At 41.9% G+C, this 25638-nt stretch overlaps 2 protein-coding genes across 3 annotated transcripts; one reads left to right on the top strand and one right to left on the bottom strand.

The window, feature by feature from the left end:
• The first annotated feature begins 10117 nt into the window (after positions 1–10117).
• On the top strand, positions 10118–15815 carry klf4 (Kruppel like factor 4). 2 transcript variants are annotated; one of them, XM_084572596.1, is made up of 5 exons: positions 10118–10686; positions 10818–10929; positions 11582–12503; positions 13088–13258; positions 13626–15815. In XM_084572596.1, the coding sequence occupies exons 1-5, from the start codon at positions 10682–10684 to the stop codon at positions 13799–13801; spliced, it is 1386 nt and encodes a 461-aa protein (XP_084428722.1). In that variant the 5' UTR covers positions 10118–10681; the 3' UTR covers positions 13802–15815. The 2 variants fall into 2 exon arrangements, with proteins under 2 accessions (XP_084428722.1, XP_084428723.1); XM_084572597.1 differs by lacking the exons at positions 10118–10686; positions 10818–10929 and adding an exon at positions 11077–11409.
• Positions 15816–16599: 784 nt separating this feature from the next.
• Positions 16600–23612, bottom strand: rad23b (RAD23 homolog B, nucleotide excision repair protein). The gene is made up of 10 exons (XM_084572598.1): positions 23440–23612; positions 22396–22477; positions 21007–21086; positions 20024–20199; positions 19859–19914; positions 19413–19540; positions 18999–19134; positions 18755–18882; positions 17603–17800; positions 16600–17396 (listed from the first exon to the last, which is right to left on the bottom strand). Exons 1-10 carry the CDS (start codon positions 23503–23505, stop codon positions 17283–17285), a joined length of 1164 nt encoding a protein of 387 aa, XP_084428724.1. The 5' UTR covers positions 23506–23612; the 3' UTR covers positions 16600–17282.
• Between the last annotated feature and the right edge of the window lie 2026 nt (positions 23613–25638).

Here is a 25638-nt window from a genome sequence, read left to right as displayed (position 1 = left end):
GAGAAGGCCTAAGAATATGAACTTTAAATGTGACTAGCTAAAGGAACAACCTCATTACAGTGTATTTCAATGTATTTCAGCTTCAGCCGCCTGCAGTTTTAATTGTGAAGGCCCGGGCAGATTTCACTGACTCCGGCAGCACATGACGGCTGAAATATGATTGGATAAAAGCTCTAATGCAAAGTTACGCTGCCAGAAGCACCACAGCAGCTGAGAGACAGACAAGCCATAAAATGAAAAGAATAGGCTATTGGGAATAATTTAATAAGATTAATGGGAACATATTAAAATGTAAGTCAGTGATTTTGATAAAGTTCAGGCCAGAAGAGAAGGCTTTTGCTAAACCAAAATGACGAACACGGGAAGTATAATGTTAGGACTGTGATTATACTCAGTGCAATGGCCCATTTTTTTTATTTTTATAGGTTTTGCGAAGTTTGTATATTTCAGAAATAGTGTGTGCATTTAGTATTTATTTCTCCTTCTTGGTCTTTACTCTGCTGCTACTTAAATTATTTATCTTTGTTTTCTTGTTTCTTTTTTGTTCTCTTGACTCCTGACTCAGGGAACTTCGCACAAGAACTTCCATGTACCTGTACCTAGCATCCTGATGTTAGCATTTAGCTCTCGCTGCTAAGAACAAACTTTTTTTTTACAGATGGCGCACATTCCCAGACTACAGCTAATAACTTGGTGTGTTACTACTCACAGAATGAAATCTAAATAACAAGACATAGGTTTTAAGTTAACTAATGTTTCTTGGGATCCTTTTGTGTCAAGGCCATCTTTGAAATCCTCGAGGGCAGTCATTAGGCCAGTGGTGAGTATCTCCAAAAATAGCTTTACAGTATGTCCTTCCTGCGGTGGTTCCCAGCTCAGTGACAGAGAAGTGAAACTGACACTGTAATAATCTGAGTGACACAATACACTGGTCTCCTATTCCTTCAGACACACGCAACCACATGCAGAATGAGGAAATGAACGTAGTCATAGCTCCTGGGTACGTGTGACAGCGCAAACACAACCGCTCAGTCTTCAGACACTTCAGTCACAACAGGTACACAAACTGTTGATTGTTCCACTCTTAGCGTCATCATGCGAGCCCATGGAACCAGCTCATGCACTTGTTTGCTTTACGAAGGAAGTAGCCCCTTTAACAAGAAAACACATGGCTGCGCTTTAAATAGCGAAGTGGCCTTTGCTTGCCGTACGCGAACGTGGCGACGATGGCGCTGAAGCCTCCAAGACAAACAAGAAAAGTTGTACTTTTCCTTCCACGCACAGAGGTGTGTTCAAATGTGTGTGAGCGCATATGCTTACACGGTGTTTGCATGCCCACGTCTTACAGGCTTTTTTGTGAGCTCCCATAATATGTCTGCAGCCCAGTACCCTGCATCACATTTTCCCCGGTGCAGATGTAACTAGCTCATGTCTGCCATGAACTGTATGTGAGCGGGCATACATACTGTAGCTTGGCACAGTGGGGTAGTGGAATAAGTCCACATACACTCTGACACCATCAACAAGCTGGAGAGCATCCACTCTGGCTGTAAGGTCTATAAACTATTGGAGGGCAACGAGGTCACATAGTATGAAGGAACCGCTGGGTGAGTCACACAGTTTTCTTTTAAAAAGTCTGGTGGCTTGAGGTATTGTTGGAAAAGCACACAAGGCATTTGTACTGAAAAAGTGCATTAAAGATCGTAACTTGAAAATGCCATCTGATGAGAAAATGGTTTAAATCACAGCAAATGTGTGACTTTATAATCTAACTGTCTAAATCTAAAATAATATGTGTTGTTTTTCCTGCAGTGACAGCACAACATCCAAAACTCTACAGCTCCAGCTCCGTCTCCGCCACTAACATGCCCACATAACAGTGTCCCCGTGGAAGTAGCGGAGACATAAAACATTATCCAAGATCCAAGTCTGACTTTGTGAGTTCTAGCATCAGTTTTAGCTGTTCAGTGACGACTCTCCTCAAAGTTTCTGAAACATTTATAAATACTGAAGTTTAAAATTGTTTTTTTTTCTTTCCCATTAAAGATCAATAAAATCCGCGGGCAACAAATACACCACTCAGAGTGCCAAGCTTTAATGATTACCATTCTTTTTGTCATGTTTATGGCCATTTATGTGGAAGGTTCTGCCAAGGAAATCCTAATTTAATTTTGAAAAAACTTCTCGGCGTTTCATGCCGGAGCCCGACTTGATCACAGCACCGTAGTCGGCGAGCTGTGTCGTGAATGTCATTAGCAGAGGGGAGAATTTACTTTAATGCCTTCAAAGTGCACCAAAGAACGCAATCGGTATGAAAAGAGGAAAAAAAGTCTCTGATGCTCTTTCAAATATGTCCATAAAGGAAGAGTGCCTTTGCTAATGTGGCAAATTTCCAATTTTGGTTCCAAAGAAATCCATGTGAACGCACTAATTTAGTTTACTTCTAACAGCCAGTTTTCTTTTCAGACTCATTAAATCCATGCGTCTAATGAACAGCTTGTGTAGTAGCTCTCTCTCCCTCTCTCTGTGTGTGTAATAGTCTGTGCACATGTGTGTAATGTTCTGTATTGTAACTTTGCTTTGGGCCCATATAGAAGAATTTTGGAAAATAGTTTTAGTGCATGTCTTGGTGAGAAGATTGCCACCGCTGAAGCCAGTTAGCTTAGCAAAAAGAATGGCAATATGAGGAAAGAGATTTCACTAGTACTACTCTACTATAACAACTCTAAAGTCCATTATATTGATACACTACACAAATTAATCCTGGCCTAGAAATAGCCAAACACAAAACTACACATTATTGGCAGATCAAATGCGATGTGTCACGTCAGTAAGAGCAGATGTAACTGCACTCTTGTTGCTTTGTGCAACAAAACATTCAATTGTTTATCAATCTTATAATCTGCATTCTTGGCAAGAAAGCAATTAATTTTCAAAATTTCTAAACCATTCCCTCCAGGGTGTTCATTAGTTTGAACCGTCTGCTCCAAAAAACTAAATCTGATAAAAAATCTGTCGGGTTTATCATGAAAAGATGACACTTTCACCACCTCTACTTTCCCTCCCTGTCTTTATGATCAACGGCAGGCTATCGAATTCCTTCAGTCAATGTAAATAGGTCAGTTTTATGACATTTTATTTCATAGTTAAGTATTTCGCTGAGCCAAAATAGTTCTGTAAGTGGAGAGAGAGAGAAAGCGAGAGAGAGCGGGAGGAGGGGGAGGGGGGGCGGGCGGACGTTAGTGCATGAGCTGGTGGCCCATCTGGTTTGAGTTACCAAAACCCCCCTTCTCAATTAGACTCAGCATGATGTCAATAAAACGTCAGACTGGAGAAGCCATCACTTAAATTGGGCCTGTCAAGTATTGTTCTTTCCTCAGCATTCCAGCAGGGCCGATCGGTCTAAAATGATTTGTAGTTTGATTAAGGTTACCACAATGTGCCATATCTGATTTGATTTGGGCGCTTGGCTCGAAAAAACACTGCCACTAAAGTTGTTTGCCTATTAGTGGGGATGTATAAGCAGAGATAACGCTCAGGGGAAGGTGAATATACAGTATTCCCCATTCGGCATTCTCTCAAACAGGAAATCAGCTCGTCTCTAGTTTGAACTTTTAATTATTTTTCCAGCTATCATTTTCCGTGTCTTAGGCCTTCTCTGTTTTTCAGCTCTTCCAAAGATTTGCCATCTAGCTTTTAGATTTATGCTTGAATATTAAACTGCATACCACAGGGAGTTCTGGAGAAAGTGGTGACATTTATGTTTCTCCTCTCTTGTTGCAAATTTATTAGGAGTTCCCTGGTTTTTTTTTTCAGAGGGGAGTTTCCCACCAAGACTGTTTCCTCTCTCCCTCAAACCATGGATCATCTTGTATCGCCTGTGCGCTGATATTCAGGATTAGGATTGTCATTTCACCTCTCTGAGTGGTTGCACCAATTGCGGGCACGTTTCCATCGAGGCAATCCAGCGCCTGAAAAACAGCGATCCATGGAAAAGGTCACACATTCCCAACAGCTCCCAGTGGGAAAACAGGAGAGTCCACACCTTCACAGGAACGCAGAGGCCTGCTACCCTGAAATCTGACAACAATTACCACATGAATTTCAGCATATTATAATGCCAAACGCTTTATCTGCAGACCTCTACTCGATGCCGTTCCCCCAGTCTGGAGATCATCAGCTAAGGACATTATGGCAGTTTGGTAGCTTTAACTGTAAAAGCTAGGCATTTACGTATTTAGGCTTCGACCAAATCTGCTGCAGAATTCACATTACAGATGTATAAAACTCATGGCAACCACACTCGAAGCCCTGTAAATCAAACTCCACGTCTGCGTCGCTGAACCGCCGTGCCTCTATCGCGCTGCAGCTCAGATTCCAGTACGCCTCACGAACATAAAGATTTAATCAAGTGTTGTGAAAAAGTGACAGCCGCGCTTTAACGGCAGAGCATCGGGGGGATCGACGCCGGTTAGCCGCCTTTGAATCGATGCCAGCGCTCTCTTAGAAGAATGCTGGTGATTGCCACGTTTGCCGTGCAGCGGGGGTCTGATGAAGACTCGTACAGTGAAATGAAAGACTTTAATACTAATGTGCTTCTATAGGAGCCTCTGCAGCATTGGAAAAGATGTCATGTTGGGTTACTGACAGAACTGCACGCTTGGCGTTTATGGTATAAGCACGAGAGATTTTTCAGGGTAGCTCATGTTCCCCTCCAACTACACTTTAAAATCCGTAACGGTGAGCAAAATAAAGGGAAGGGGTGAACTGTCAGGACGGGCAAACAGAGCAATTGTTCGGGAACATGCAAAAAAAAAAGATATGGCTACCTTTTGGCATATTTTGCAATAAAAACCACAAACCCCCTTAAACCTATGGAGGCCCTACAGTCCATCAACAATTCTCCACAACCCTCCCTAAGCCCCCCTTTCTACCCCTCTGACAGATTTTTCTAGTTTGCCTGTGTTCAGTAACACTAGATTGGACCTTTAATGGAACAAGTACATGCGTCTTTGCTTGGAGCCCCCCTGAGAACCTAGGATCACCACTGATAAAGGGAACATTCAACAAAAGTTTTAACTACAACTGCAGGCCTACAGCTTGTATTTCTGATTACGAAACAACGTACGTATAAATGTCCAAGTACCGCAGTAGTCTTCATAATTTCTCAGTTTTTCCACGTACGAGCATTTTGTTTTGTATCCAAAGTTCAGGCACACTTGGCTTGACGTGGCCTCTTTGGAGCTCTGATAATTCCCACTGGGTTTGTAGTCTTATCTCTTTTATAGCTGACAGAAGCTGCTGCCTCTATCCATCCGCGCACGCGGCCATGTTTGTGCAGACGACTTAATAATCAGGGCATAAAACAAAAAAACAAAAGGCTGACCCCCAATTTTGACAAGATAACCAGTCAATAGAATCGACTACTTACTCTTTACGCAACTCACTACTAAGAGTATTGCAAAACTATTTGAGGAACAGCCATTGGTTATTTATATGCACGAAGGTCAAGTTGTAGCTAAGAAACAAAATAATGTATATGTGATATAAAAAAACAATACATACACTGATCAGGCGTAACATTATGACCACCTTCCTAATATTGTGCAGGTCTCCCTTGTGCCTCCAAAACAGTTGTGACCCATTAGAGAATGGACATGGGTCTTCTGAGGGTGTCCTGTGGTGTCTGGCAACAGAATGTTATTAGTGGGGGCCTTTGGGTCACATGGGTTGAGGGGAGGGGCCTCTGTGGGTCATCCCACAGATACTTGATCAGTTTGGGATCTAGTGAATTTGGAGGCCAGGTCAACACCTTGTGCTGTTCTTCATGTTTTTTGTTCCTAAATTGTTTTTGTGTGTGTGCCTGTGTCAGGCTGCATCCTGCTGGGGATGGCAATGGGGTGGGGGCTGCCTGGTCTGGTCTAGGTGGGTGGTACATGTCTAATTCACACTAACATGAAAGCCAGGTCCAAAGGTTTCCCAGCAGAACATTGTATTGTCACAAGATGGGCCATGTTATTTACATTTCCTGTCAGTGGTTTTAAAGTTGTGGCTGATCGGTGTAATTGTTAATGATCGGTAGCAAATTGTACACGTGTGGATGATCAATCGCGGAACCAAACCAATATTTTGATATATAAATGAAAATAGGACAAACACTGAACTATTGTATTAGTTAAACTAAATATTCTGCATGCTAATCTATTTAACTGTGACCAGCGTGGATGAGAAACAATACAGTGTGTGGTGAGAGGCTGGTACTGATTTTAGTCTTCAGATTGAGACGTGAAGCAGTCCAAGTTCTCTGTATGTCAACAAGGTGAGCTCATGGTAAGTCCCTGATTCTCCCATGTCAGACAGACACAGAAACACTTTCCCTCCCTCTCTGGCAGCATAGTCCCGGGCCTTTTCTTTTTAGAGGCTTCTAATCCTGGTGGGTCCCTGGCCTGACGTCACGGGCCCCCCCCCCCCTCCTCCCATCCCTCTGACTGCTGATGTGCTGTACTCGCACTCTCATTTCCTCCGCAGCTCAAGAGCACCAATTACTGCTCCGGTCCTTCTGGCTTCTGACGTCCGAGCATCTGATTAAAACGCACTGCCTCATCTGGGCGGCTGAGGGGGTTAAACTGAAAGCAGAAAGGAGGTGCTGAGTGAATGTGTGGGCTGGTGTGAGTGTGAAGCAGCCAACCAAGCTCCCTCTCCTTCCCTCACTCGCTCGCTCTTCCCCACTCTTCCCCCCGACACCTCCCCACCCCGTTGCATGTCTCTTATTCTCCAGCCTGGGCTGAGTCACGTGACCAGGAAGTGTGGCTCCCCTCCATTTCCCCTCTTGACAAAAAGGAAACATTCTAAGAGAGGGGGGTGGCGCTGGGCTGTGTTACGTCGCTGGTTAAAAATAACTGGCATATTTAAGGCTGCTGAGGAATCCCAGGGCAGGCAAAAGCTGGACAGCTTGCCGCCCGGCTGGAGCTCTCTCCCTCTCAGTCTCCGTTTCTCCCCGAACTTTTCCCTCTTCTGCAACAAGCCCTGCAACACGACCACCACTGCATACCTCAACCACATTTTCCTATGTCAGTGAAAAAGCCCACCGCTACAGTAAATCACACGACGAGATGAAATCTCTGTATCGGTTGGTTTCGTCCTAGCCTCGCTTGCAGCTTTGTCCAGCTATAGAGGTTTGGCCGACTCACCGACTCAAAGAACTCATCCATATGCAAACCCTCGCACAGCAGAACCGGCAACCAAAACAAATACAGGTTTATTTTGCCTTAAAAATTACCAGAACTAATTTCTGTCACTCGGATGATTTATGTACGAGGCTCTGTTTACTGGTGAATGTCTGGACTGTAGTGACAGGTGTGTTACTGTGCAGGCCTGAAAACTGTGTTGAACCTAGCACAAGTCCATCAATAACTTTTTAATTTTTTTTTTTTTAGATTATTAGAACCCAGGCCGGTCACGCCACGTTAGCTCTCCCGATCGAAATGGATTTCGAAATGGATGCTGACACGCGGAACAAGGAGAAATGTTTAGTTTTTAAGTTACAAATGGATTAGTTAGGAATGTATAACAAAAAAATGATGAGAAACAAACTTGTTTTTTTCTAATTAGAGAAATAATTTGAGCTGAAGATGTAAATCACTCACAATTTTGCAATTTAGATTAACTGTTGGATTCACATTTCAATCAAAAATGACAAACATTCGAATCTTCCAGTTCATTTAATTTGATAATTTAAAGGTTTTCTTTGGTCTTTTGGTTTTGGGCTGTTGGTTCAGACTACACAAGTTAAAGTAGTTTTGCGTGACCTTTTCCAAAGAGCAGTTCATGATGTTTGAACACATGCTTTCTTCAAATATTAAGCCAAAAGAACAAGCTAAATAGAAGACATTAATTGAAATGATATGTTTTAGTGGGGATATTTTGTTGCGCAGCACCAGTGGACGTCTTCCAATTCTATGTCGGATGAGAGAATTATGACTGAACTAAAAACTGTTCAGTGACGGAGACCTACAGTTCTCTTTTCAATCTCGCTTCTTCTTTAGCTTTTTCCTCCGTGTGACAAAACAGAAAGTCCCTACATACACGCTGCATTAAGGCTAACGCGAGGTGGAGCGGAGGGAAGTGCATCACTGAGAATCAACAAAGCTTGCCTCAGCTTTCAAGAATTAAGGAAAGAATGAAAGCTATTTTTTAATTACTGAACAGCATCTGGAAGCGAGCACAGAAAACCTCAATATCTGGAGTTATGATCCGCTGATACTCATATTCATTTGAGTGCTTTCCAGGAGGGGGAACTTCACTGAGGGACACTGAAACAATGAGCCAAAATACTCAAGGACTTGTACAGCCTACTTATTGTCAGCTATGTTCACGACTGTGTTCCTGGATTATATTTGATTTGTGACCACTGGTTGCTGCCAGCGGTCAGTGCCAGGGCTCACCTTTGAAACAGTTATAGTTTGGAGACGTGCTTTTTCAGGTAGCTGCCATGGCATCCGCGCTTTACTCATACTGATAAGAACACAAAACGACATTATCGGGACACTTGAAGTGAGTGAAAGGAAAATATTAGTCGATGCAATAACATTACCTCAGTTTCACCACATCCGACTCTTAAGTCATCTTGTGTCATTCACTGAAGGTAGACTATTGCAGATTTCCTATTCTCATCTCAGCTATGACGGTTACATTAATCTGTTCCGTGCAAGTGTTTGGTGTGTGTTACTACACCGCCATGACTTCATTGTGTCAGGAAAAGAGCACGGCATACAGTGGTGTCATCTTCTCCTCCTTTATCTCTTCCCTCTGTTCCTCCTCGGCCTGTCAATATCGCGACGCAAAGCACCTCGGTCGTCAACGTCAGGCCTTTGTTTTTCAGGATCACTTTCAGAGCCATTATCTCCCATCATAAAGAATATGGCTATGATGACATTGACTCCATTGTCTCCCCGCCTGCTGTAGGAAGCAGGTCTTCAAGAAAAAGGGACGCAGTGCAAACAAGAGTCAGTTTAAGGCCATTCCTACCTTAAAGACAATGAACCATACAACTGCTTGGATTCACATTAAGTCTCAATAATCATGAGTTGCAAAACAGGATACGCTCTCTATTTACAAAGTCCTTCCGCCATTGTGGTTCATATTTTTCCCACCAGCTCTTGTTTGCCAACCAAAGCTCTGTGCATTCACACAATTTCAAAGTCTGTGCGAAGACACCAACAGACATTTGCCGCGAACGTGTCCTGTTCAAATGACGGCATGTTTGTTGACATGCCTAACAGACAAGATCCTGATGCAGCAGGATCAGCGAAGAGCGCTTTGTTTGCTCTTGCACTGAACTCTTGAGTCAATGTGTCTAATTATGTTGGATAGAGAGGCTTGTGTTAGCTCGCTAGCTCTGTGCAAACACCGCCTGAACCTAGTTCAAACTCAACACCGAACAGTGCATTTAATGCTCCCAGGTAAAGGTAAGTTTCTTTTGTTTCCCATGAAACAAATCCTATATATATATATTTTTTTTTTACTATGGTTTCTTGTATCGTGACAGAAAGGAAAGCCAATGGGAAAGATTAGTTAGTAGTGCTTGCTACAAACATCTGTTTTAAGACAGTGAAATGTCGACAAACAGTAGCCAGATGTTTTTATTCAAACTGATTGTTTTTCATAAAAATTACATGCTAGCCTGAGATTCGTATCAAGACAATAATGTGTTTAAGTCTAATTTTAGCCTTTATTATGTTATTCGTAGGTGCATATAGCCTGCAGAAAATCTATAGGCCTACATATGTTACTTATGCTGCTTGCAAACTTAAAAGTATTAAATTGCATTAGTAATACACAAGTGTGCATGTGTTGTATGTGGGATTTATGTTATATTATGCAGTTTACTGATGCAACCTAGCAGACACAATACTTTGAATGACATGGGATACTCTAGTAGCGATCACCTGCCAACTCATCCACTTTTATTTCCGGAAATAAGCGCAACAGTGATCGATGGGGTTATAAAGTATTACTAGGCAATTTGGTAAAAATGATTTTTTTTTCTTTTTCTAAATCACTAACCTGTAGCCTCTCCGAGATTATTTAAGTGTCTAAATGATAGACTAAGGTAAGTGCTCGCCTCCAGGTGATCCTAGACATAATTAAATAACAGAAACTGGTATTTCCTCGTCAGTCGGTGAGTTGCGTTTGGAAAGATGCGTTTCTTCACCCACATTTCACAGCAGTAAGGCTCGGCACCGTTGCTATGAATACAAACAAACCTCTCTCTGCCTCCCTCTCTCTCTCTCTCTCTCTCTCTCTCCCCCCTCACGCTAATGTTTTTCCGAGCTTGTTGCTAGGCAGCGAAGGCGTTTCCCTGAGCTCCAGTGATTTAAGTGATACCTCTCACGCGGCTTTCTCAGTCCAGACTGCCGGTCCCTGCATGGCAACAGGCGGGAGGGATTCCCCTGCTCGTCGCCTCTCTGTCTTCCCAAGCAAAAACTGCTTCAGCGTTTAAAACTCAGTCAGCCTGGCTGCTTTCACCGGCGCGCCCATCCGCGGCGGCATGTCTTGGAGCAAAAGTGTTACGCGCGACGCGGAGCAGAAACTTTAAACGCTGGGACATTTAACCATAAAAACAAAAAACAAGCAGCAGCAATTGCGCCGAACAGAAAGGACTCCACATATATTCTCACTGATGAGGTGTGGACCTTAAGAAACTTTTAATAACTGCTGATTTCACATCTGCTTGTGGACTTGTAACAGGCTGCGCTCTCGCTCTTCCAGGATACCCTCGGCAAGGATTTACCGTACTATTTTCTGTTTAATTTCAGGCAGCCTCCAAATGACATCGAGATGGCTTTAGGCGGGACGCTTTTGCCATCCATTTCCACGTTCGCCAGCGGCCCCACCGTGAAGAGTAAATCCATAGGAAGTCCCAATTTAGTGAGTATCCCGTGGTCACTTCTTAATACGTGCCAAGCGCCCGTGCGCAGCCAGTATTCTGCTGTTAGGGAGCGCATGTAGTGGGTGCAGTTTATTTACTCTGTGTTTCCCGATCTGTCGCTCCCGTGTTATTATGCCACAGTCAGGGCTTGACACCACACTCTGCTGGGGCGTGTACCAGTTTACACGGGCTACTTCAGGAGGTTTTTTTTCTTAGGAGGCATGGGGAGAGACATGGAGTGAGGGCGCACATGGGCTAGAGAGCATGCTGATGCGCAGCCCGAGCAGTGCGCTGTTCAAAAGGCTGAAAGTTAACCGCTAGAGTCTCCTGTTGGCGCTCTAGCAGCCTACATAGCTCAGCGTTTAATCACCAGAGACAAGTGTAGCTTAAATATGCCACTTCTTGTGCCTGCCAATGCAGTTTCATGGCTGATGCAAGTCTGTATTCTAGGAAGGGAAGGACAGTTTCCTCAGAGCTCTGTAATCATCCATTATAGATCCATTAATATGTCAATTGTCTTTGTCTGTTCAAAACCAGCTCTATTTTTAATCAGGACAGGTCAGACCTGTGTGTGATTTTCTTGCTCATGCGTCTCACAAACATGCAGCTTATGCCAGCTCGATTATTAACGCCTCTGTAACTTTCCTTTAGAGATGGAAGGAGGAGTTGTCCCATCTTAAGAGAACCAGTGTGCCAGCCGGAAGCAGCTGCCCTGACCCAGACCACCCCACTGCCACCAGCACCGCACACCCCAGCATGTCCAAGAAAGACACGGAGCCAGACCTGGACTTGGACTACGACTTCATTTTGTCCAACTCTATTCTGCAGCAACAGCAGCAGCAGCAGCAGCAGCAACAACAACAGCAACAACAACAGCAGCAGGAGGACGCCATGGCGCTAGGCTCTGCCCAGGCCCTGTCTCCTTCCCCTGGTTCTTTCTCCTCATCTTACCCTCTTCCCTCCCCTCAAGGAACTGCCAGTGAGCTGCTCTATACCATCCCAGATATCAGTGACGTTTCGCCCTCTGGAGGCTTTGTGGCAGAGCTCATGAGACCCGAGTTGGACCCGGCGTACCTTCACCCCACCAGCCTCCACGGCAAATTTGTGGTCAAGACAACAATGGACATGGGAGAATACAGCCAAGGCATGAAGGCCTGCATTAATGCTGTGTCAGACCCAACCGCTACACGTGCCTCACCCTCCTTTACGTGCCACAGGATAAAGCAGGAGAATCCCAGTAACTGCACCATCTCACAGCCGATGGACTTACACCTGGCTGCCCAAGGCCGTGGGAGCCAGCAACAGCAGCAGCAGCAGCAGCAGCAACAGCAGCAGCAGCAGCAGCAGCGCCCCAGCCACTTGGATCTACACGGGTTCCCCGGGGGAGGGCGATCCATGACTAGCAGCAGGTTATCCTCATCCTCTTCCCTCTCCCCAGACCATCCTCTCAGCCGGGAGCACCAGGTGTTGGGCCACCCCCACTCTCAGATCCCTCTACCTCCACAGGGATACCACCATAGTTCCCCGCAGGGCTACTCTTCCTACCCTCAGACGTCGTCCATGCAGTACCAAGGTTTGAGCACATTTAATTTTCATTCAATTTTCATTCAATTTAATGTCTATTTTTTTGCCTGCAATCTTTATATGCAGCAGCTTAAGTACAGTCAAATATCAGTCAGTCAAATAGCAGGCATAAAAACATTTAAAGACGCCAGTACTAGACAATCAACTTTCATAGGGTCGGTTTTATTGGTTTATTTTTTATATGTATATAACTGTAAGGGCTTCAAATTTACCACGCACCATAAAACTAGTGGTTCAAAAGGTTGACAAAAACAATCTTGTCGTCTTAAAGTTGTCCAAAAAAAATATAAGACATACAGATACTTTGTACGTTGTAATATCTTTCTTTGAATACAACTTGTGTTTTTATTCATTGTGCTGTCAGAGACTTCTTTAAGGTACACGGCTGCATTTTGTACAAGCTGTTTGAGTTACTTAGTCATAATCCTAATGCTGACAATGGAAACAAACTATTTTAACTTTTCTGTTACTTTAGCATATATGGCCCTTTTGCTGATATATATAGTTTCTCTATCCGTGTGCTAGTATGAGATGAGGTACAGAGATGATGACCGTGATCTTTTGACCCCACAGATCCCCTCATGATCTCCAGCGGGGACTGCCTGCCGGAGGAGCCGAAGCCCAAACGTGGTAGGCGCTCCTGGCCCAGGAAGCGGGTTGCGACACACACGTGTGACTACGTCGGCTGTGGGAAGACTTACACAAAGAGCTCCCACCTCAAAGCTCATCACCGCACACACACAGGTACGGAACCGAATGTGTTTGTTCTTTCCAGTATTTTTGTTCATAGCGCCCAAATACTTAAGCTTTCATTGTTGATTATCAAAAAATAACCGCACGAGTTACACATTTCCTACAAAGACATAATGTATGGGGGCGTTAAATGGCGGTGTGGGGGTGGGGTAGCCGAGTTGTTTGGCAGGTGTGGTGAAACAGGTTAGATGCTGATCCCTGCTCAAATGCAAACCCCAGGCTGGGTGGTTTGGCCTATACACACACACTAGCTGCAGGACAGGATGGACCTCTTTTCTCCCTAAGGTTGGCAGGCTAGGGCCATTTTAACCTCAGGGCTAGCACTAACTGCTGCTTGTGTATTGTGTTTCCATCAAAGGGGAGAAGCCTTACCACTGCGACTGGGAGGGCTGCGGCTGGAAGTTTGCACGTTCGGATGAGCTCACTCGCCACTACAGGAAGCACACAGGCCACCGGCCATTTCAGTGTCAGAAATGTGACCGGGCCTTTTCGAGGTCAGACCACCTCGCTCTCCATATGAAGAGACACTTATGAGACTTGGTTGGAGGACCAGACAAAATGGCGATGGATGAAGGCTCCAGGAAAATATATATATATATAAGTTAGTAGAACTTTTTTAAAACCATAATTTGCCTTCAAGCCGGTGTCAAGCAACAAGACAAGCTGTGGCGTTCATGGCAAAACGAGCATTACTCCTTTAAGAGAATTTCTTTCAAGACTGATTGCACTCTGAGCAGGTGACTCGACAAGACCTCTCAGCCAGGGTTGTAAACTTTTATGAAAGGGACCAAACTGGAATTTGTCTTATTTAACCGACAAACCTTGGAGGACCAGGTGCCAGCAGCTTTTAACTGGAAATGTATTTCTGTCAGGGAAAACCAGGAGCAACAGACAAACATCTCCAGATGCCTTCTACCAGCAGCGCGTCATCACACATCACAGACTGTTAACTACACACTGTTCAAAATACTGTATTAATAGATACGTCTATATTTATATCTACATTTCACCTGCAATGCCATTGATTTCAGGTACAATGTTAATTTATACCAAATGGTGCTCAGTAACTCTGAAGAAGGTTTTCTCTTTTTAATAAAAGGTACCAAAGATTAAGGAAAATGGATAAAAGGGTGAAAAGGATAAAAAAAAAAGTGCCATATGGTTGTTTGTGTGTTTCTTGGAAACCTCTCTTCCACAATCTGACTTAAATCAGGTGAACACTACACTTTTTTTTTTTTTTAAATGGTGATGGCAATCTTCGATGCACTGCAGCTGCAGAGTGCAATAATTTATATGAGACATTCATATTTTTGTATTGAATGAGTAACTCTGAACAAAGATTTCTTTTTTTTTTTGTTTATAGCCAAAATATGTAATATAATCTTGAACTTTGTACATTTGTAAATAAAAATGCTTTGTTAATGTTTTGTATTTTACATTATAATAAAATAAAAAATGTATTTGGAATAAGAAAAATTATACTCAATTGAAATCCTAAACAGCACTATATATATATGTTTTCTCGAGCATCTTTAGTTAACGTAATTGAAGATTTCCCAGCCAGTGTAATGGAGACGCATTGCATTTAAATGGCAGCAATAGCTCATAGTCAAGTTCACACACAATATCCTCCCCGACAATGGTGAGATCACCCTGGGCAAACTAACACAATGCCGCCGTTAAAAAGATTCTCAAAAGAAAACTCACTCCTAAAATGTCCCGTTTCCATGGGGTTCTCTTTCCAACTGTCAGGCGGAAGAATGGGGAGGACAACCCAGTTACTGGCTGACATTCAAGGGTGACACCAAATATGACTGCCACTCCGCGCTGGAGCTCTCAGGTGCACAACATGAATAAAAAAACGCACAAAGATGCTGCAGAGAGATAGAGTATTAATAAGTCTTTGCTATATGATCGTCATGTGTAATTCTACGCAGTGAACTCAATATATCTACTTGCATTTTGTGATATAACACTTGAGTTAAATGCATTAAATCCCACAGTATGTGTCACTATACACTCCGTATATAAAAACTACTACTGTAAATCAATGAATACATGTTAAAATGTTTGGTTTAGTTGCTCTAAAGCGTAATAATTGTCGTTTAATTTACATATTGTGACTCGTTTTTGAGTGTATGATATCCATTTGCTCAGCAATTTTATAATTTCCATTTAACAACAGCACAAGAATAGTGCTTTACATGCTATTTACTATACAAATGGTGTAAATTATATCTTAAGTAAACCCTGAGTTTGTTCTTTTTGTTGATATTTGGTTTCTGGTCCTTTATAGCTTTCATTGTCGATTATCAAAAAAGTTGCACATTTGGTGCAACCACATTATGAATATGGGTTTTAAATGGAGGGGAGAGGGTGTCACATATTGTGGACATGTAATAATTGACGTTTAATTGACATATTGTGACAAATTTTATAAAAAGAAGAAAAAAAGTGCCTCAGGGTTGCTTCTAAGAACTTTAAATATGTCAGTGTTCTTCAAGGCCAGACTGTTGTGCTAGTTTACCTCTAAGTCTGCAACAGTTTTTAAGATATTGACACATTTGCAGTAAGTCACACACCTGCAAGCTGGCTAATAGCACAAGGTGCTTCCAGTGTTGAAAGCTGGAAAGATGTTGTGGTCTGTGTTGCCCCCTGTAGGTTAACTCAGGTTAAGAACGCCGAGATCTGTTGGGTTTGTGCCTCAAAGCAGCTGCAAGCAGGGAAACTGTACATTTAAAGTGTTTACAAGAGCTACGACTTTTTAAACAAACCTCGCACAAGAGCTGCAAAACATGGATCTAGGTTATTGTCTTTATTACCCTACATTTAGTTTCCCTCTTGCGGACACGGGCCACTTACAACACAGTCATCCGTCATAAAAACTTTCACCTCCATTCACACCTCGAGTGTGTGGAGTTCCTGGCAGTTAATGAGTTGTAAGAGCAAAACTCATTGAAGGAAAAACTGGAACAAATTTCTCCAATTAAAAGTGAGTGTCTGGTTGTTGACGCCAGTCACGTGAGCTTCAGGTGGGCACCACCCACAGATGTGCCATATATATATCTAAACTCTACCAGTCATTTAGAAGTAAAACAGGATGAGTGGTGGAACGTATTTAAGAAAACTAGTAGTATAGTTTATTTTGTTTTAGCTTTCTTTTTTATGGATATACCATACTTGGATTGCAGAGATTTATTTGGAAACATCTTGCGGACACAGATTTTTTGGAAGTTAATTGTGTAATGATATGACTGTACACATAATTGACTTAGACAAAAAGTGCAATGTCAGATATCTCACAGCCAATAACAACCACAACCACATATGGATAGCTTTCAATAATCTGGAAAACTTTATTTTTTTTTCTGTAAAAATGACAGCCATGACAACTAAGCCTTTAGCCCATGTATGCAAACTTTATACATGACTTCATATTATGCATCACAGTTCAGACTTTGTCACACAGCTCCTTGTCAATCATCCTGTGGATTTACATGCAAAATGAGGGATGTTCAAGTAATAAAATGTTGCTTGTTTTTGCACAACTTTAATTTTTCAAATCTCAACTGTTGGTCAACTTAAAAAAAGAAAATCAAACGAGTGCATGAATACTGTCATAACCTTACAGATCTACCCTGAACTTACCTTAATTAAAATGCAAAACATACTATAGTTGTAAACCATATTGTTAGAACAAATCATACTGGTTTTGACTAAAGCATTTAAAAAAATAAAAAATAAATCAATAGAACACAAGTGGCGTCTGATTCAAATGTACTGTACTTTAATTGTTCCTCCATTTCAAAGTGATGACAAACAACAGCCTGTTGCTGTACACCAGCCACCAGCTATTAACGATCCAGTGTTATTAACAGAGTTGAACGTGGAAGTAGTGACTAGAACATTTGTTTTAAATCAAATTAAAAAGGCTTGTGGTACACGTATACTGAATATCAGGAATCAAAAAGTAATGGAAGAAGAGTGGAAACAAAATAATCCAACAGTTTTTTTTTTAATCGTCGTCAAAGTTCTGTTGTAAAAGGAAGTTGGCAGCCAAGTTCTCGTTCTTCTCACAAGCAAAGTAGGCTTGTATAACAAGTCCCTCTGGAAATCCTAAAGCTTTTAGCTGGAATTAGAAAGACAGGAATTGTATATTAGTCAAACAGTACTTTAATAATGTAAATGTTTGCTTTATGTTACTCTACAGTACTGGAGAATAAAGTGAATCAGTTTTTGGATCACCATCAATATCCCAGCCCTTCTGTAAAAGCAGCACTGAATTTGGAAATCAAAGGAAAAGGCTGCAGTGTCATACTCCTCCCCCCTCCTCACCCTCTCAATGGCCTCTTTCTCCTGTGGTGTGACCTGGATATAGCTCATTTGACTTCCACCAGCTGTATCACGTCCCATCCCTCCAGCTCCCCCTGCTCCCCCTGCTCCCCCTGCCACACCTCCGCCACTGGCTGGCACTGCATCTGGATTGGGTTCATTCAACATCTGGATGAACTGCTCTTGGTGGCTGCTGATCTCCTGCATTAAACAGTAAATGAACAGCTTAGGAATGACGGTACAGATACAGTTTAATGTTCCTTAGCGGTAACAACTTCAAAGTACAGACAAAAACATAAATTTAAAAACATAACATTCAGTTCCTCAGTGAAATACATCAATCATTTTAATATTGCAGTTCCATATGGTTTCAGGACTCGCGTTACAAAATGAATGTCTAAAATGAATCTGGGGAGGCCAAGAAATCCTCCTTTTTATGGTATGGTTACACAAATATTAAGTAACTGCAAGTAGGGCTGGTGTGTCTACCTTTCACCACAGTGTTGTTTTTTTTTTTTTACATAGTTGTGCACCACTCCAAGTGACCATTCGTCTCCTACAATAAAGTGCCGCTGCTGAGCAGAACAACATCATAAGAACAGCATCACTTACAGTCCTCGCCAGATCTGTTGTAGCCGAGTAAAACGTCTTCTCCAATTGCGGCGCAATCTTCTCTCGTGTTTTGTTGTGAAGACGGGGTATATGCTACCGCCGCAAAACGTTTTGCTGTTTGACAGCTCTTACTTGAGATCAGTTGTTCTCAACATCTTTTCTTTTTCTTTATCTTTACTCAACACCGGCTTTTTAACCGTGTGAATTGTTACTTTGTTTTTCCTGATATAAAATGCTAATACTTCTGTAATTTCCTTCCTGACAGGGCGACACTCAAATCCTTGGAAGTAACTGGCCCCTCTTGTGAGTAGTTCTGGTTATATGTTCCGCTGAGTGAATAATATACTCAATTCTGACTTAACAATTGTTTTCTGACGTATATACTGAGTATGCATACTTATAAACCATAAACCATATCGTTATTAGCAGACTTTTTTTATTAGCTGGTCGTAAAACAGGCAGCAGGATGCAGACTTTGGCATCCAAACATATACACTTCCTGTTATATGCTTGTCAACACATCAAGCTCTGTCAATAATTCACCTGCAACAGTTCCGGGTTTTCCCTGCCGATCTCCTGCAGCAGGGCGGGGAGCAGGGCGGCATTCTGCTGGATAAGCTGTCGCATCACGTGAAACTGGGGCTGATTTCTTAGGAAGCTCAAGGGATTGCCTGAAGGAATGAGCCAAGGCAGTGTGAGCGGCAAGAAGACATGCACAGGAAAGATACTAATGCGGACAAACATTTGCTCGCTGAGGCTGCTGTGATATGCAGTACAGGCCATTTACCTCCTTCAGCACTTGGTGAGGAGCCAGTGTTAGCGGGAACGCTGATACCGCCAGAAGGAGCAGCTGGAACTCCACTCGATGGCGGAACCACTGCATCAGGTCCTGTTGCTTGGCCCTGATCTCTGCCTGGGATACCCTGCAGGAAAATTAACACCAATTTAAATATCATAAATACTGAATAAGCTGCAGAATCACACTTTCATTTAGAGTAACTTGGGGGCGAAAGTGGTTATGGGCAGAATATTTACATAATCATGCCATGGATGTCAGTGTCAGGTCACATATGAAGTAGTCAGTGAACTAAAAACATACCAGTTTATAAAAACCATCCAAAGCGACACAGAGACATGACCAATCATGTGTTGGGTTACATACTGATCCAGCTGCTATGGCCAAAGATATAACAGTTCTCACCGTGAGCAGGTATTCCACAGCTCTGTCTGGGTTGTTAAAGCTCGCTCTCAGAGCTGCCACCACCTGTTCCCTCTCGTAGCCCATGAGCATCATCTCATTCACCATGGCGTCATATGATGCGCCTGTCACTGAAAGCACAGACAAGACGAGCACACACAAACACAAGGATAGCAAGTGCATATCAGTAGTGCAACAAAAGAAAAGATTTGCTTTGGCAAGGTAAATAGAAGAAAACGTCAAATAGCAAACTCATTATTACTTTTCCATCCGATCCAGGATCAATAAGGATGGATGGATATCTTTATTGTCACTCTAACAAGTACAGCGAAATTACACCAGTCAACCCGTACATATACAACAATACATACGATAAGAAGTGATTATATATAATTATACAAGTCATATAACAATAAAACCATAAAACAGACCATTAAAAGCAGCCATACCTAGATTTGAAACTGCTTCACTGATTAAGTTTGCGTTTGTTGTTGCCTCGGAGCTTCTGTAAGAGAAACAGACCTCAGGTGAGGCATGACCTATGCATGATTTATCAAAGCAAGACACACTGTGAACAGATAAATAGTTAAAGACAAACATCTACCCATCTTTACCCGACAGGGGTGGAAGCTGGTTCATCTGCTGAAGACGGTTTCTCCTCTGGCTTGCTGTCTGCCGTCTCGCCAGGTTTGTCCGAACTGGACGATGAGGCAGGGGATGTTGCAGGAGCTGTAGTGCTGGAAGCTGAAGCGGCCTGTGAAGGCTGCGGGGCAGCTGAGGCAGTTTTAGGCTGCAAAACCATTTAATAAACATAAAACCTTGTCATTTCTCTGATTTCACTTGACAGTTACGACTGGTAATTCCTGCACAAGTTGCAATCAAAATGTTAATTTAGGGCTGTATTTTATTGTGGTTTGGCTCTAAAATACTGTTCTTTGTATGTAAATCTGAGGCTTTTGAGAGTTAGCATCTACAGATACAGCATCTTATACAGTAATATCAATTAATTCCAGTGCAATACTATATCAATATTCAAATATGCAATAACCTGAACAGCGCTACAGGATTAAGAAAACCTTTAGCTTTCTGAGGAATCAGGCATCAAACATTTTACAGCAACCACAGGTCATCTTATATTAAATACAACATTTTTTTTTTAAAATATCCTGTGGTACAAGAGAGTTAAAAAAAAGGCACGTATATACAAAACACATTTGTGCATATTTTGAGGGAGAAAGACTGCTATAAAATAGTTCATTTACTGAAGCAAAAAGGAAGAAAAACCTCACCCTAATAATAATCTTTTAACTGACTGGAACAAGTAGTGCACCATTTACTGGCATATACAACTCATCACAATAGACAACATGACCCAAATCTGCAGTGGACTACTGTGAGCTGCTTGTTCCTGTGCACTAGAAGAGGCTGTTCAACAGCCCCAACAGACAGACATTAGTGTCTGGCAGCGCAAAAGGAAAGGTTGCAAAACCTAATCACAGTTCAGTATACTCAGGAACACGATGTTCTACAAAGAAAAGCCTCCTGTGTTCGACACAGAAAAGCCAATATTTACTAAAACTATTTTTAATTCCCAAACCTTTGTCACCATGACGACCACAAAGTTCTTCTCGTCGATTTTGTATTCTTTGAGGGCGCTGTCATCGCTGAGGATTCGACCTGTAAAGAGACAGAAAAATAACTCACAAATTATTGGCTTAACCTGCTGTGACCTCGACAACATGAGGGGGTGTAACAAAAGACAGTATCATATTATTATCATTGAATAGAAGGTGGCTGAGCCGATAAATTGTCAGCTTTTGTCCTCATATCTGGTTCTTCTTGTTACGTCGCGGAGCCCTGCTTTTGTTTTGCGCTATACGTGAGAAATTTTTAGTAGGTCGTCTAATACATTATACGTCGTGACATGGGATTGTTTTCAAAACCAAAGTACAGTCAAGTGATAAGAAATTTTAGAGACTGACAAAATACCATTTTCTACCCAGTGTTTTCCTCCGTTATCTTAACACATATTTTGAAAGACCGCTAAGCTGCGGTCTTTGCACTTATCTGGTTGAGATTTTCTTTGTCCAGAAGACAGATGTGTCCTGTGTGTTTCTTGACTTATAAAAGAGACTTTGTAGCTCAGTGAATATGCTATAGCTGTCAGCCCTTCAGGAGTTTTGTATGTGTGTGTTATTAGCAATACACTTAGACATCCAAACAGCACTGTATTATTATATCTGCATGTGTATGACATTTAGTAAGCGTCTCAGTGACAACAAATTAGCAATGACAGATGTGGAAACAGATCCCTGTTTACAATTACACAAGTTCTATTACACCATCAAACACAAATGAATGGAAATCAAGTGACAACAAAGACCTGGGCGACTACTGCCTCAACTACCTGCCATTAAAGACTCTGTCACTGATCCAAGTGTAAATCACATATGACTTCACTCACATATGAAGTCAAATAACAACAAACAAACAAAAACTAATTATGACAATCACAATTTTTCCAATTGAATAATTGTTTACACTGGATTTGTTTGTAAAAACAAGTTCCAAAGCTTCTAAGAAAAGGGACGTCCTGAGGTAAAATACAAGACGAGGGTCTATTAATGAGCCAAGCAGCTATTGAATTGATTTAATAATATGGACTACGTGTAAGGCTGTAACACTGGGACTCATCATTCTTGTGAGCAGAGCAAATAACAGGTGAACCACCATGGGAATACAGAGCAGGCAGCAGCTGCAGAAAGTAGCTAACTTTGCATTAATTTCTGTGGTTTTGTGGGCTCATACCACACCATATTCTGGTTTTATTCCCATGCTGTCTTATAAAAAGAAGCCTCAAATAAAGTATTTAAATGCAAGGTCACGTTGTTCATAAACGTGAGAAGCCTGAATCACGTTAACCATCACGAAGCAAGAAAATAAGTCGTTATAAAGTAATGAGAGGATTTCAGGATGGTTAACGTACCGGCGTAGATCAGTTTCAGTCCGGCAACTGAAAAATGGTCCTTTCCCTTCTCCTGCTCAATCTTCTCCTTTAATGTCTTCACCTGTGAAACAAAAAGAGCCAAGATTATGATTTTTATTTATTTTTTGCTTAACAATCAGATTCTCTGACACCATTTTGTCCAGACCCAAGTAGCTGCATAGCTTTAGCACAAATAAAAGATAAAAGTCCAAACTGTGCACTAACTGCTAACAACCTCATTAAACTGGAGTTGAAGACATATGACATTTCTGACTCCTGGAGGAAAACTGAAATAGCAGACTGAGGGCATAAAGAAGTTAAACACATAAAAACCAAGTAAAATAATATTAAGTTTCAAGCGTTAACGATAATATGGTGACTGTGTACTTAGTGAACATCATTGCAGGAGTCATGAGTTTACCGAAAGTAAAAGTTAACGTTTAAAAGGTGCTTTCCATGTGAATTTAACTAGCTAAAGTGTCATAAAAATGTACAGTAGCTAGCTAGTCTCATCGACGGTTAAAGCTAATGTTAGCTAACAGTTCATATTTTTACCAAACTTTCGTTGGTGCCATTTTACACTAGCTTATTATTAACGTTAGGTTACCAAAATGACATGTTATAAATACAGTAAACAGCGTTAATTAGCAGCAGTTACAACCAAAATTATGCTAACGCTTGTTTATTTTACATATAAAATAACTGCTAGTTTGTAATAACTTAAGAAAAATGCTAACGTTTATGCTAACTCGTCAACTCACCCCACATCTGGAAACATGGGTGGGCTACGGCTAAATGCTGACAATCAAAATTACTTTCCTAACCTGCAATTAATAACAGCTGCAAATCTGTTTGAAATTTAATTTCAAATGCAAACCACCTTAACCCAAATAGCTGGTGCTTTTAAAGATAACCTAGCGCGTTTGGGCTGATTAATCTGTCATTTTTTTTAAAAACTGAAATGGTCAAAAACTGTACTCGGTTCCAGGACATAACCAACTCCCACTCCACCCCCCTTTCACAAATGCAGTTTTTAAGTCTCACCGTCTCTTCTTCATCGATGTCGATTTTGAACGTCTGCTGTTGTAAGGTCTTCAAAGTTATCTGCATTTTGCCGGCAGAGGTTTTATCCCAGGGCTTGGTTTAAAGGGTTTATATCCAACTTGCAAGAGTCTTTAGTGTTCGTTAGCTCATTACAAGCTGTCAGCCGCCATGACTTTTCTCTTCTCTTCTTCTATGCTAGACAGTGAGCTACACCGCCCCTAGTGGCGAGTCTTGAGATTGCAGCAAAGGTCATTACAACTACTACTACTACTACTACAAAAAATAAAAATAATAGTAATAATAAATAATAATTTCCAAACCATAGTTACAAAGTACTTTATTCAAAAAAAGGAGTATATATTTTATAATTTAAAAATATAGTACATAAGAGGTATTCATCTTTTAGTTACACCTTCTTACAAGTAAAATATCTGCATAGATTGTTTCAATTAAAGCACAAAAGTACTGTCAGCACAGATGACTAAATTAATGAAAAAAAAATGCGTTTGGATTATAATTGCTCGTGTATTTTGCGTGTAAGTGTTATTTACAATTCACTACCAATTTATAATTCTATCGTTCTGTAACTATTCAGAATCAAAAGTCGTTGTTTTTAGATGTGGGGTACAGAATATAGGATATAAAACGATTATTTTGTGAAAGAAAATGTAAAAATATATACTGATTTTATCCTCAGGTTTTTTTTTTTTTTTAACATGTAATTAGGTAAGGCAGGGAAACTAGATGGTTTGAAGGCGACACAAATCGAAGGCCTCCGTCATTTCTCACATGCAGTGTCGTAAACACATTCACACAACAAGAAATCATTTCAGAGCAGACATCTTGAGGGTAAAGCACAGGTTCCAGTAAACCATGACAGTGAACCAGCAAACACATGTCCACCAAATGCCCATTATATTAACTGACTCCATTAGGATGCAAAAAACGTAAATAAAAAACTTTCTCTCCATCCTCTTCAAAGGAAATGCACAGTAATCGTCAATACCAAATCAACTGAATCAGTCGTGAAGGTTTAGCTATACTGCCTTTGAGCTGAATCATGTTTGTCTCAAGACTGACACTGCAAAAAAGAAAAACTTGCTCCCCTCACTAAACTTGTGATGGCAGTTCATGCTGTTATCAAAAGTTTCAACCGTCCTGGAGGAATTTCAATGTCTCCCATCCAACACTCAGTATTCAGTGGCATTATTGACTTCTATTTTCCATGCAGCCGTGCTGCCCACCTCTGACTTTAAGAGGACTGTTAAGTGTGAGAGATAATATGCTGGTGCTCAATGGGGTCCCTTCCCTTCTCCCCTATTCTCACATCTCTCCCTCTTGAGTTCGATCGTTCTGCGTATGAGTCTGCCTATCTTTAACTGCCACTCCTCTGCCCCTCGGCCGCTCTTTGCCCTTCTCCTTCCCTGACTTCAGCCTCTATCTCACCTCTCAATCCTCTCGCTCTCTCTCTGTCATCCAGTTATTACGACAGGAGCAGTGCCCTCGCCTCCCTTGGCCTGAGCACACACTCATCAGGCATTCCTTATGCTGCTCCACTCAGCAGCAGCACCAGCAGCAGCAGCACCAGCAGCAGCAGTGTCCTCCTTTCCCCTCTCTCCACTGTGGCTGTGCCTCTTGCTCCTGTCTCCAGGGGTCGTCAGTCTGCCACCACCCCACCCCCCCTTCTTTGAAGTGGTGAGCCGCTGAGATTACAGTCTTATCCCCCGTGACTTGGAGATATTTTCAAGAGATGATGTTAGACATGTGAAATAAAGACTTTGACCTTCTAAAATATGCACAAGAGGAAATGCAGAGGACACATGTGAAATCAAGACTCAATAGAAGAACAATAGTAACAGACAACTAAAAGTGATTGGTTTAGAGTGGTGAAAAAAAAAAAAAGGCCAAGTGAGACATGAAAGCTAAATGAAACTGCTGGTCTCTGTGGTATTTAGGGTGCAGGAGCTGCAGCATTTCATGCATGTACGTTAAACAGACACACGACGACAAGCACACAAAGTCACAGCTGACATTCGGGTTTGTGGTTTTGGTCAGCAGAGCTCTTGAATGGTGTGGAATGGAGGAAGAGAGAGAGAGAGAGAGAGAAACGGAGCGGTGGAAGGGTGTAACACAGAGTGAAGGCCAGCGAGATGCCTTCTCAGCCCAAAGCTATTTCCTGTGAACAAGGTGCAGGGACTA

This window comes from Chelon labrosus (assembly GCF_963514085.1).
Source record: "Chelon labrosus genome assembly, chromosome: 22".
NCBI classification, from domain to species: Eukaryota; Metazoa; Chordata; class Actinopteri; order Mugiliformes; family Mugilidae; genus Chelon; species Chelon labrosus.
The sequence above is the reverse complement of the archived record's forward strand: the minus strand, read 5'-3'. Positions and strand labels throughout refer to the sequence as shown.

Coding starts and splice junctions, on each gene's coding strand:
- klf4 (XM_084572596.1), top strand. Junction 10,930..11,581: donor CCATAGGAAGTCCCAATTTA/GTGAGTATCCCG, acceptor ACTTTCCTTTAG/AGATGGAAGGAGGAGTTGTC. Junction 12,504..13,087: donor GTCGTCCATGCAGTACCAAG/GTTTGAGCACAT, acceptor TTGACCCCACAG/ATCCCCTCATGATCTCCAGC.
- rad23b (XM_084572598.1), bottom strand. CDS start 23,505: ATGCAGATAACTTTGAAGACCTTACAACAGCAGACGTTCAAAATCGAC. Junction 20,200..21,006: donor TGGTCGTCATGGTGACAAAG/GTTTGGGAATTA, acceptor ATGGTTTTGCAG/CCTAAAACTGCCTCAGCTGC. Junction 19,915..20,023: donor CCAGCTTCCACCCCTGTCGG/GTAAAGATGGGT, acceptor TTTCTCTTACAG/AAGCTCCGAGGCAACAACAA.